The sequence below is a fragment of the Genypterus blacodes genome, unplaced genomic scaffold, assembly GCF_046128005.1.
Source record: "Genypterus blacodes isolate CSIRO-AG114 ecotype Tasmania unplaced genomic scaffold, CSIRO-AGI_Gbla_v1 ptg000007l_1, whole genome shotgun sequence".
Lineage (NCBI taxonomy): Eukaryota > Metazoa > Chordata > Actinopteri > Ophidiiformes > Ophidiidae > Genypterus > Genypterus blacodes.
In genome coordinates this window covers 570,256-583,906 of record NW_027466821.1, presented here as the reverse complement: position 1 = coordinate 583,906, position 13,651 = coordinate 570,256, and the positions used below count along the sequence as shown (strand labels likewise).

General features: G+C 39.7%; 1 protein-coding gene across 2 annotated transcripts; it reads right to left on the bottom strand.

Moving 5' to 3' along the window:
* Positions 1-1,583: 1,583 nt before the first annotated feature.
* Positions 1,584-8,533, bottom strand: LOC143002205 (uncharacterized). 2 transcript variants are annotated; one of them, XM_076152193.1, is made up of 6 exons: positions 8,228-8,533; positions 6,957-7,174; positions 6,776-6,845; positions 6,583-6,673; positions 5,862-5,971; positions 1,584-4,285 (listed from the first exon to the last, which is right to left on the bottom strand). In XM_076152193.1, the coding sequence occupies exons 1-6, from the start codon at positions 8,364-8,366 to the stop codon at positions 3,906-3,908; spliced, it is 1,008 nt and encodes a 335-aa protein (XP_076008308.1). In that variant the 5' UTR covers positions 8,367-8,533; the 3' UTR covers positions 1,584-3,905. The 2 variants fall into 2 exon arrangements, with proteins under 2 accessions (XP_076008308.1, XP_076008316.1); XM_076152201.1 differs by having other exon boundaries at positions 6,957-7,171.
* Positions 8,534-13,651: the final 5,118 nt, after the last annotated feature.

The following is a 13,651-nucleotide window of genomic DNA, read 5'->3' as shown; positions in this document are numbered from 1 at the left end:
CATCGTCTACCCGTGTTTGTATAGCTTTGATCTGCGTGCTCTGGTGTCATCGTTCTAGGCGACCTCTTTGTTAGTATAGTGGACAGTATCTCAGCGAGGGAAGAAGAGGGAAGTAATGGCAGCTCACAGGCTTTTCAGCTTTATACTGTAATTTTCAATTGGAAAAACTGGACCTGTAAGGAATGCTTCATCGACAACCGAAACGAATGTCTGTGTCTGTACGAGGAGAGCGCAATTTTCCAAAGTGTGTGGTTTGCATTGTGTGTAATGTTTGCATTGTGTGTGTGTGTACAAATGCTTGTATTTAAGAACTGCATGGAGTGTAAACTGCATGGATCTGATTTCTGAATTTCTCAATTCTGTGATAAAATAAGGGGTGTTCTTCTTCTCCTCATTCTTGGGGACCCTTGATGAGTAAAGCATGGCTTACAGTGACTTAATTGTCCGCTCACTGGCGCTTGATGCAGGTGTGAAGTCCACCAGGTACACCTGGTATCCGTTTTCAAAGAAAGTGTGGTGGTAACACAAAACACAAAACACAAACCACATGTCAACAAATGGATACTAATTTATTTAAAGTATTTATGTTATACTGTATTTGATTTCATTTTAATTTTCTTGTAGCTATAGTAATAGCCACTGTGTGATATTTCACTTTAGTTGTGAAAATATTTGTTATTCCTGGCTGTGATGAGTATTTCCATGTGTTGATGAGGACAACTTAACAGCTCCTGATGTGCAGGTTGGCTCTAGCATGGCGATCCTGTGTGCTCAAACAGAAAAAGAAGCATGTCTACTAAACCACAAAAAGGAAAGGGGTCCGGAATGAGGATCCTTTTCAAAGCCCCTCTTTGCTCCAACTAATGACATCAAGCTTTGATTCCTCAGTGACCACACACAGGTACAACAATGGCTTCACCCACGTGTTTGAATAAAACCCCCACTCTCACAGGCCAAATACATACAGCTGATCATTGGACACTTTTAGACAAAACTGCAAGCCGATAAAGTGAGAGACAACGTTCAAATGTAACACCAAGGCAAACATCTTCCCTGATCCAGATCACTGCCAAATGGTAACACAACTGACCCCACCTCCTAAATAAAACAATAAATAAATAAACAATAAAACAACCAGGCTGCAACAGATGAAGCATTGTTTACTTTCTAGAACAACTGTGTCTTAACTATTATTATTATTAAATTACAGGAAAGATAAAGAACATTCTATAACAATATTTATGAATCTTGCTCATTTAAAGACAAGTGCTGCTACCCAGTGGTTAAAATCTGTTCTTGCAGTCATCGTGCTTGATGTTGTGCATTTAGAGGGCCAAATGGAGAAATATCCACGCAGCATCAACAACATCAGCAGCCACATCATATTTTTATTTTCTGGCGCAAAAGGAAAAACGAGTTGGCTAACCATCAACTTCCACGTGATCCACTCCCTATTAAACACAGAAATGCAGCAGTACATATAAATAAAAGGCAAAATAATTATATTATGAACAAAACTATAAATGCAACACTTATCAATTTCAAAAATGTGGTTGAGTTCAAAGTAAATAACTGGAAATCAGTCTACTGAAAGACATTTATTAAGCACTTATCTGTTAATTCCATGTGATTGGAGATACGGAAAACTCATCTTCACATTGAATTGATCGTTTATTGTAGCCTGTAACTCATCTTCAACAGCTGTACCAAGTTGTTGGCTATTAGTGGGAACTGGAACTGGAACACGCTGTCATATGCACTGATCCAGAGCATACCAAACACTTGCAAAGGGTGACATGTCTAGTGAGTATGCAGGTCATGGAAGAACTGGGACATTTCCAACATCAAGGGATTGTGTGCAGGTCTTGGGCATGTGGGCATGTGCATTGGGAGGGGATGGGGGTGGATGAATAGCACAGCAAAGAAGCTCCAGATCACATCATAATATCTCTGTACATTCAAATTGCCATGGATAAAATACACACAAGTTCTCCGCCCTGCCTACAAAAACTTCAACATTTTAGTGTGGCCTTTGATTGACCCCATCATAAGGAACACCAGTGTAGTGATCAGGGCTTTTAAATGTGCTGGAGATGGATTACCTTGATACAGGTTAACAATGAAATAAACTAAATGTGGGATCAAATTGTTGAAGTATGATTCAAACGAAATGAAAATGGCTTCAAAAATAAAAGTGTTAATAATTATGTTTAGTGTAGAAAAAACACATTAAATAAATTAAGGCCAACATCAGTGGTTTCCTAAATATGGCACCAAATTCCTTGTGTTGTAAAATTTGCTGGAAAACATACAACTGCCAAAACTTGTCAAAAACAGCGCAATCATCTCATATGAACATAAATTATGTACTGAAGTAGTTACTTAGTGTAAAACAATGTAGCAATTTTACTAAGATCATAATTAGTGATTTGAAGAACAATCTAACATCATCATTTGAAACATTAACAGGTACATTAGAGTAATACACAACTGTCAAGCACTAATCTGTAGTAGATGGTGAACTATCATAGTGATCTATGTTGTAAGTATTTAATTAAGACCTAAAAATCAGCTTTCAGTCGACTCAATACACAATGTTCCTGCTGTGTTTTCATTCTACGAAACCTGGAATTATTCAGCAACTAGATTTGAAGATTTAAGTCCCTTCACAATAAAATGCCACATGCAGGTGATGTGGTCACAGTATGTCATAAATGTCTCACTTTCAAGACCAGTGCAAGAACCCTGGTGATTCAAATTCAACATGTTCAACAACAACAACAAGGCATATCAAAATAACCAACAAAACCAGCATGTACACAACATAAAAGATTCGTCAAACAAAAGTCTTAAGATTTCAAATGAGGCATTAAGAAATGAATAGAGGTTTAAGTAGGAATCTTGGAATTCCATACAAGTTCTGATCTGATCAGCCCTCATTTTGAATGCTGTGCTGCTCTTTAAGAATGTTAGAGACTTAACACAAATACCTACAAAACATAGTGACACAAAGTCAAATTATATTTGAAACATAAGTAAGAAAATGCTTGCAAGTTGATCATATGATTGTCACCATCTTGTTCAATAAATGAAAATGATGCGTTGTAAAAACATAGAAAACAAATACATGCATAACTATACTTCCCTATATAAAAACATGCTACAAGCTCAAGTTTATGTCTAAAATGTATCTTATAATGCTCTTCCATGTAAGTTATCAGACTTGGTGTTAATCCCTAAATGGTACAAAAAGATGTCATAACCTTCAAAATAAAAAGGAGGTAAAATTTACATATCTGCAGTGGTAAGACTTTTATATGCATTAAGTTATCCCAATGAAGTGCCGGTTTAAGTATTTAAGTGAGCAGTGCAGGGGTCACTGTTCCTCCAGCAACCTCAAGATGGCAGCACACATAGACATAAAGTTCAGCTATAGCAATAAATGCTCAATAAAAATGTAGACAAAGAGTGTCACCGTAACAAAAACTAATCTTTGCATCAAAGTAAATCCGTGACATGTTTTGGCTTTTATATTTACCATACCCTCCATTCCCACGGACTATGACAGTAAAGCTTTAAAGAGTTGGATTCACTATTGAAACAGATGACATTGTCATTCCACCAAACGAAGGCAATAAATAAATAATTCCATTCCAAAATCAGATCTGCAAGATTTCAAAGCGCACATCTATTGTTAGAAAATGACGGATGACAGGAAAGTAATGGACATGATGTGTTTACTGTCAGAGAGCCGAGATATTACTGTTTGGGATGAATATATCATCTTTTTGAAATATGAGTAGATTGTTTCACCAGACTTGCACAACATTTTGGGATGAAATCTTGACAATGAATAAATTATAATCTGTTGCACTCCTGTACAATGCAGAGGTCCTGCAGTGAGTTCATTCAGGCCTGTTGCGTCGCCTGAGGCCAGAGGCCAAAGGCTCTTCTTTAACCTCCTCAATGTTTGTCGCATAAGAGCCCTCTAGTAAAGGCATCTGCTCAGAGTCATCCAAACCTCCCTGCCCCTCCTCTTCCTCTCCGTCACCCTCCTCGTCCCCTTCTCCCTCCTCCACTTCACATTCAGACTCCTCCAGTATCTGCTCTCTCATCTTTTCCGCTTTTGTTGCAGCGTCATTTATTTCCTTTTGGACCACCTGTTCAGGACCCCCTGTTGTTCCTTCAATGGTCTCATTGTTCCCTTGAGAAGCATCTGCTGCCAAAGTGTCACTGGCTGACAGAGACTCGATGAGGTCGTCTAGATTACGCTCACATGACGCATCTGAGGGAGAGGGATAATGTCAGTGTTAAATCAGTCATCAGAAATGTTTTGAACTCAAGGTCAAGGTAATTATGAAGTATGATGGTCGACTCAATGCATTGACCAATAGCTCAGCCCTATAAGTGCGAAGTTTCTTGCAAGAATATTACACCCGAGATAAATCTGTCAACAGGGAATGGTTGCAACATTTAGCAGAGCAGAGACACAAAGCAAGCTTGTCTAAATTACAATTTGTGTTACCCAAAGTAACCTTTTTGGCTCATGAAATCTCTGCCAAAGGAAAAACACTGAGCTCACAGTGTAGAGGCTATTCTCCAAATTCCAAAACCACACACAAAGAAACAAATGTTGTAGTATTCGCGCATGACAGGCTACTGGTGGACAGTGGATCTGTGACTATGCAGCCCTTGAATACACATTCCCAGCACTTCACCCATAGATGACCATGGACTGACTGTTACTGACTGACCTACAGTGCATGGACACCTGAAGCTATACAAGAGCTCACTGACTTAAAACGGGGCTTAATTTACCTTCATGTAGACCACTTCCCCTGCAAATGAGTGTTAAATTAAGACTTCCATTGTGCGTCAGAGCTGTGGCAACTGCTAAGTAGGCCGTTGTTTCATCATGTGATATTGTGGGTTATGATCCCTTGACTCTACTTGTTCCTCATGCCGTTCTTTCCATCCTACTCAAGCAGAACACATCATATTGATCTCCTGTGAGTTGGCTTCGGTATAACAACATTCTGTTGTCTCTAACTGTTGGGCGCTATTCTGTTTTAAGTCCAGCCACGCTAATGCCCACACCTATAAAACGGTAAACCCCATTGTTGTCTTGCAGTTGCTGGCGGTTTGTACTCTGAAACCAGATCTGTTGGAAAGTCCCTAGGTGCATATAATGTTTGTGCCAAATGTGTTGTTTGTCTTACATATAACCTTTCGGGCCGTATGATCACTTGCAAATGGTTTGCATTGAACTAACACTATGTGAAGTACAAAGTATTGTTTGGTGATATGTTTTCATAATGAGTTGAAGTGTTTCCTACAAAGGCCGCTGACGCAAAAGCAGTAGCAAAGCGCAAATCACTAAAATTGTGCAGTCAAGGTCAGCGATGAGTTTATGAGGCTGGGGGGATGACATTGCCCTCCTTAGACACCGGACTGCGATGAGTGCTAAGGGGCTGTGGAAAAAAGAAGAGGACAAAACAAAATACATTCACACCTATAGACTTTACTGCATTGTTTATGTCAGCATGCAGTCTTCCCCTCCTCTTTAATCGCTGCAATATGCCTTACTACCCTCTACACAACAGCAATGTGTATGTCAGCCAAGTGTTTATGATGTGTAGCGCTGGTTGAACACTGGATCCAAATGCTGCAGGGACAGGTAGTTACTAGTCACTGTTACATGTTGTTACTACTACTAACTTTAGTCTTAACTGTATTAACACACTCATCCAGCCTGATTAACAAAGAAAACTGCATGGACAGATTGGACTAAAGATCACAATTGAAAAAACGGAACCAGCTACCAGGATGAAGAAAGACAGTCAGACAGGCGATCAGCCCACCTTGGACATTAAGGGCTGGACAGTCCATCCCTCTCTTCTTCATCAGGTAACGGATAGTGTGGAGTTGACTCATGATCTCGTTCTTCTGCTCCTGTGCCACAGACTTCACACTGCAGAGAAAACAATAGTGCAAAATAACCGACTACTCCGGGAGTGTAAAAAGGAAACACGTCCTGGAGGTGTTGGATAGCACTTGAGGAAAAGACGCAAATGAGGGAAAAGTGGAAGCAATTAAGATGTAAGAAAACGCTCCACATCATTTGGCTCACAGTGTGACTGTAGAGGTATGGACAACGTAGGTTCCTTCCTTTGCAATATTGACATAAACATTAACCTCATCGTTAAATAGCTGAGTCTACAATTAAACATTTGAGTTATGGGCGTAAAATGAGACTGAAGTTGTAAATGTTGTCTGCAGTCTGAAGACACATTTCTGCCAAGGATCACTGCCATCTTCTCTTGTCTCTTTCGATTCCAGACCAGAAAGACATCCGCCTATCAATAATCAAACAAACTGACCATAAAAGTTCAATCTGTACATGTTAAACTCAAACAAAGGAAATTATCAATCAAGACTTAAACAGAGAAATGAAGAGATGGGTGACAGCACAACGACGGTCACGTTTCATAACCACAACCATTTCCACAGTGGGATGACCAAGTGCAGTGCACACACACAATGGAGGCCAACATGCAAATATGGCCAGCCATCATTACTCACCAGTTAGTGAGAGGGTCCAACTGAGTCAAGATGGAGTTGAGCATCCTCTCCGTCTGTGCTAGCCTTTGTTCCAGTTCATTCAACTGGCTCTCTGCACGCACATTTAGACATGAACACGCAATGACATGGCAGGCAAATATTTGTGCAACCACAGGAGGTGCAAATATAATTTCCTAGCGCACACAATACACACCTGCCTCTGCTGATTTTTTGGCACCCTTTGCAAACGTGTCCTTTTGAGCCTGGTCGTCTGCAGACTTGATCTGTCAATTCAAAAACCAGTAAGAAATAAGGAGATGAGCATTTATCGTCCCTCCAATAATCAAAAATCAGACACAATGACCCACTTCAGAATTGCATGTAGCTTTACTTACCTTCAAAAACTTATACGCAGCAAACACCCCAACTCCAATGGCATAGAGAGGCATCAGAGTGAACACGTAGCCTTTGTTGCTACTGGTTTTGAATTTGTCGCTCTTCAGCTCTTGCTCCATCAGTTTCTTCATCTGCTGCATACTCTCTGGGGACTGAGGCGAGCCGGGGGCGTTCATGCTGACAGGCTGACCTCTCACTGCACCTGGGCCTGGACCTGCTGCACACAAAACACAGTGATGATGAAAGAATAGACAAAAGAGGAAAGCTTTCAGTACTGAATCAAAATGGAGTACCTAGAGTTGGGGAACAACAGGTCCACAGCTTATTTCCAGTGTGAAAAATTGGAAGCATCTTGACATTGTCACATCTTGCGGACTGATTTGAGATAGTCCCTTCAAGGTCCATTAGCAATACCACATTTGTGCAATAAGAAGACTTTTATTGAACCCACGTGCACATGTTGTACCTTTTCCCAGTCACGTCGTCTAGCCATGTTGGCGAAACCAGCTCACTTCTGCTTGTACTGATTTGTATGTTTTATGATCAAATCACGTCATGTCAATCTTTATTGTATGTGCATATGCCAAAGGGTGGAAAGCGCCCAAATGGCACTCATGGTGGAATCCTATAAAGTCTTTTGACACTGAACAAACCAAAACATTTAAGTATTACCACACAAACAATCTTTAAAAGAAACATCCATGCATGTGTGCTGTGCTCAAACTGAGAGGTTTGCAGTATCAGGATCAAAACATTGTATCCACGTCGAACTAGTTGAACAGAGGGTGAACACAGGATGAGCTATTTCAACCAAACTTAATAAGAATAATAGTTAATTTCCAAAATAAAAGAATTACCATTATTTGATTCATTGGAGACATTTCCAAAGGCAGCCAGCAGACAATGCTGTGTGTACCACTAGTGATACACCTGTAACAGCTGGAGAACTACTGGTTTATGGTCCCAAAATGAGAGAAATTATGGCGTGAAAGGTCAAAATGGGGCCAGTAAAAGAATCACTTCTGGAAAGTGTAATGTATAATTTACACAGAAAGAACTGCCAAATAAACAAAAATTCGTATCCGATTGCTTTGTAGATGCTGTCATACCGAATCATCGGTATAGTCGGTAAACAGCGAATTGTACCTTTTAGAGAGATCATCTGGTACAGACATTTATTTCCGTAAACCAAGCTAGCTGTTGCATGACTTTTTGTGCTTTTTCTTGTCATTTCTGTCATTTTACTCTGAGCCCGGGTGTGTAAGTTTACCTTTTCGACTGTTACGAGGCTCAAACCTGGTTTCCTTCGCCCCAGTCCCGCCAACACCAAAGAGCCTCGGCAGGACGACAAATGTGAAGAGCACCGCCGTGAAAGCCAGGGCGACTTGTTGTGATGTTGACAAAACCATTTTCCGGAAACAACAAATACAACACCAGACATCCGCCGAGAACAAGCACCTTCAGCCGGCGAAAGGAAGGAAACCGCCGGCCTATTAAGCTTGATGGGATGTTCTAAAAGGCAAAAACGAAGGTGTTTGGCCCAAAACAGCTGTGGTGTTCAGTCAATGCACACAAGAACAAGACTTCCGTTTATCTTTCAAAATAGAAGCATGGCATTTTTTTCCACATTTCTCAGCACTTCATGGCAAAATGGCGATTCTGCTAGTTTTTTTATTATTATTATTATTATTATTATTATTATTATTATTATTGATGCTTCTATTCTGCACCAGTACAGAACAGGAAGGAGTTAAGCAATGCCTGTTCTCTAAGGGTTTGTTAACTTGGGGGCCCAGCAGAAGGCTACAAAGATTGCTTCATGTGTGCCAACCCTCTAACTCTAACCTCAACCCTACACACTAATGTTGATAAAGTTGTAAATGAAAAAGTTGCATGTCACACTGCGTCAGTGTCTGGGTACCGTCATTTCAGAAGGTGCAGGTGCCAAGAGGCAAAGCCTGGAAGAGGTATATATAGTTTTTTTTTCAGTAGATGAGATATTAAGTGTGAAGGTGTTTACGAAAGATTAGGGGTTTTAGCGATTTTTTGTGGACAGCGGGGACTCAGCAGATCGAACTGAGTTTGGTAGCCACCTCGGGACCACTAAGAGAGAGAGAGAGATGTCTGAATAGAGACGGCGGGCCTGGTTGTGGTGGTGGTACCAGGCTGCGTTCAATGGCTGAGCGGAGAGAGAGTGAGGGAGCATGAATCTGAATGTGAGAATTCAGGTTTATTGCACACTGTTTTGAAGGCTAACATCTTGTCTCCTTTACTTGATGAGTGACAGGTGCTGTTTTGTGCTGGTTGAAGCCATGATGAGCTGCTGTGTTATGGATCATTATTAATTGTTAAGTATTATTGAATACACATACCAGTAGACCTGCCAGTAAGGCACATATTGAGTTGCTATGATGATCGGAACAATATCAATTTTTAAAACAACTTTTAATGCTGTTTAATGCTTTTAATTTGAAGGTTTCATGTCAATACATCCGGAAAGTAGGCAAATCTTCTTCTCTCGATGTAACACAAGTAAGTGAATGCACGACCGCCCCCTGTACAAATATAGAACAGGTTTGACAGAAATACATGGCAGACGTCGTTTGTCGTTTACATTGTTACAGTACAGATTCATTACAAACACGTTATGTGTGGTGTGTGTCATGTAGGAACTGTTTTCTGTAATGAACACAAGATTTAAGATTTAAGATACTTTATTCTAGTCTTTTTGCATGCAATTCACAGCAATTACACACAATTGAAATTTGTCTTGCACCCCCTACATATCACACACACAAACACATGCATTACAGAGGGCAGGGCAGCCGTTCTTCGGCGCCCGCGGAGCAGTTGGGGGTTCTGTTCCTTGCTCAGGGGCACCTCGGCAGTGCCCTGGAGGCAAACTGGCAACTCACCAGCTACCAGTCCACTTACTTGGTCCATACAGGATTCGAACCGGCGACCCTCCGGTTCCCAAGCTGAATCCCTATGGACTGAGCTACTGCCGCTACTGGCAGTTAGAGTAAACTATTGTAGACATCAAAAAATTAACAGAGGAAATTAACATTACATTCAAATGTTCAAATGCTTTTATTAAAAATCCAAATGTTCAAATGCTTTTATTAAAAATCCAAATGTTCAAATGCTGTTATTAAAAATCCAGAGGACGGTAAATGTTACATCATATACAAGGGTGAGAGTGGTTTTAGAGCTTGCAAGAACCAGTGCAAACACCAAGGAGGGACGTTCATCAAAGACATTGAAGACCTGGACAGCAGGTGAGAATGTTCTGACAGAGGCGCAACAACAGACCTAATGCAATGTTTTTACAGCATACTGATCAGCTTGTTAAACCCCAACAGGACGGTCAAATGTACCAAACATAATTGGAAGTTGAATGCATCAACAATGCAATATGTAAACCCGCCCAAGAGCTTTACACAGGAGGAACTTGGTAACTGGAGCTTGTTTAATTGTGTTTTACAACACAGGTTTGTTCTTTTTCCTGTTATTAAAAAAAAGAATAAAATGTGGAAAGAGTTAATACCAAGAGATTTAAAAAGGACAGTGATCCGGTGGTAAAACAATATAACACAGACTTGACTTGACTTTAAAAAATATACTGTAACTTCAAACTCAAAAGGAATTAGGCCTTGTCTGAGTGGAGAGCTCCGAAAACACAGTGAGGTCAGGAAAAACAAGAACATCTCTCTAATCCAACAGATTCTCAATATCCAGTACAAGTGAAGCAAGACAGTACAGGACAACTTGAAAGGCAATGTCCAAGTAGAAATGAGAGGTCATAATTACCATCAGCTGGAAGACAGTGGCACTTAAGGAATGAGCTGCAGACGAGTAGTGACAGGCAGAGGGCTTCAAACCAGGACTTAACACTAGAGAAGCAGAGGCACAGTCCAACAGACAACTAGATACACAGATAAGCAAATGAGGCAGAGAAGCAGGAAAAGCGGAGTAGGAGAGGAATGGCTGTGAGTGGGAAGGAAAAAGAGGATGAGAAAAAACTGTGGCAGGAAAAAGGAGGCAGAAAGTGATACTGTAACTGATGCTGTAGCTCTCTTCTGGTTCCCTGCTGCTACAATACACTGTTTTCCATCTAATTTGTCTAACTATCACTGTACTCTTCTGCAGTGCTATTACAGCTGTGTTCTTCTTTCTCCTGTACATTCCCTTATATTTTCTAATTCTTCCTTAAGTGTACACATACTTCAAACAAAATCTGTAAGTAACAGAAAATAGAAAATAGTAAAAATCTTTGATCACTCTTTTAAGCATGTGACTACTGAAATGTCTTGATTTGCAACTGTACTCTCTGCACAAAGCTAATATAATTATGTCATTAGGTTACATACCAAGATGTAGACTCACACTTTTATTGGTACAATTCAAGGAATGCTGGAGTCGTCTGAAGGAGAACATTGCAATACTACTATGTTAAACTGCCTTGTCCTACATCTATCTATCTATCTATCTATCTATCTATCTATCTATCTATCTATCTATCTATCTATCTATCTATCTATCTATCTATCTATCTATCTATCTATCTATCTATCTATCTATCTATCTATCTATCTATCTATCTATTGTTGTTGTTGTTGTTCATTCGATGGCGATGATGTGAAGATGAGGAAGGAGTCTCCGCTGACACTGATCTATCTATCTATCTATTTCAACATTCTATATTTAAAGTAAACAAGCTATTCAGATATTCAGACATAATATATGTAATCCGGACAATTTTAAGAAATATTATAACCAAAATGGTGTTTTTATCTTTTATCTAAATACAATCAAACAAATGCGAGGACACCTGCTTTTTAGATCATATTAATTGTGTTGAGCATATTGATAATTATATGAGCGTATATAGGCTTATTAACTTTATTTGTTTAGTAATATTTATTTGAGGGTAAGATCAGTCACACTAGTTGCGTGCTTGTTACCTCCCTCGCGCAGAGGAGTTTACACTTTAGGTCTCTGACGTGCGAGCCACTTGCTGGAACGTGGCTGACCTCTCATGAGAGCAGACTACAACACAACACAACACAGCGTTTCAGGACGGTTGTGTTTTTTGACTATTTCAGGTAAGTTCTTCAAATTATCTTCGTACAATTTGCTGTGGAGCTAATTTGGACACATCTCTCCCCCAAATTGTTGTAAACTAGAAAGCGATGGTCCGTGCAAAAACGTCAAAATGAAAACTCTTGTTGTACGAGGGTATGAGACAATTGATATTGTTGATTCATCGTGGTAGGCAACGATGAAGACTGATGTAAGAATATGATTTAAGCCTAATTGGATGATAAAACGGTTACAAAATGTCGCATCCATAACAAGTTTTATACAGTAGTGTTTCTGGCGCAAAAACACACATTTGATTAAAGTAATAGTAAGCTTCTCATTTCGTTATTTTGTTTCGAATAGAGTTTGACTTGTTGTGATCTCCCGCATCAGATATCTTTGCGGCTGTGATATTTATTAATTTTTTTGCAATTTGTTTTTATTGAAGCAGACATTGTACATGACATTGTGCATACAGGTGTAGGATATTTTAGAGATCATTTATATAGAAAGAGGGGAAAGAGGAGAGAGAGAGATACAGAGAAGGGAGGAAGGTTGTGTTATCCCTACTATTGTTGTTGAACTTTATACGTAGACCCTGAGGTAGAGTACAAGTGGACTGGAGTTGCAATGATGTAGTATAGTATAGAGAGAAAAAAAACGCTTATTCAGAAAGTGTGCCACAGAGTCACGTATATTTTGATTTCATTCTAAAACTCATGAGAAGCTCAGTGACCCCGAATTTAGCCACATATAGGAGAAATGGCTTCATTGTATCACAATTTAATATCTGAAATTGTTTGACAATCCGAGGCATCATGTGATTTGTATCCTGCAATTATCCTCTAATGGTTGTTCGTTTTGGTGAATCCAGGATGCTCCAGAGGCTTTGGTTTGGTGCGGTTGTGGTTCTTGGAATCCTGTTTGACATCTGTTTGATGTATTTTGTCCTTGTTTGTTGTTAGTACGTGTTACATGTACAGTAGGTCATTTTTTTCTTGTACTACTAGAGCATTTTCCATTTCTGTTGTCAATGTCTGTACAACTATATCCACTGGTTTTTATTTGTGAATGTATTTAATATAAGATTGCCAATTATCATGTGTCAGGGGACAACAGCTGAAAGCTGGCATTTACAGCTTTACTGTTTATTAATGGACACATTTTTGTTGATTTATTTTGGATGTATTTGTCACAATTCAGTGTCACCTTTCTCAGATATTTTGTCCTTTTTTTATAACTTTAAGTCTCTCATTGGATCAACCTAAACTCACATATGTATTTTGAACAAGCTTGGCTGAAAAGGGGAATAGGTCTGTTGGGTGTTCACTAAAAGGGAAAAATACTAGATTAGTTTATTAATCCAGTTTAAATTCTGGCTCCAAATGAATGGCTTGATTGTGAAAACAGTTGAGTGACTGAACGATGAGAATGAAATGAAATGATGACGAGGCAAATGTCCAATAAGAACCCAGGAGTTAAGTTCTACTGTTCTACTGTTTTACACTCACTTGAACCTGTTGTTCAGCTCCACCTGGACTGGCGTGTGTGTGTTCCTCCCCCACCCCCCAGTCCCAGGTGTCCACATTTGTCCATTTTTATTGCAGGCTAT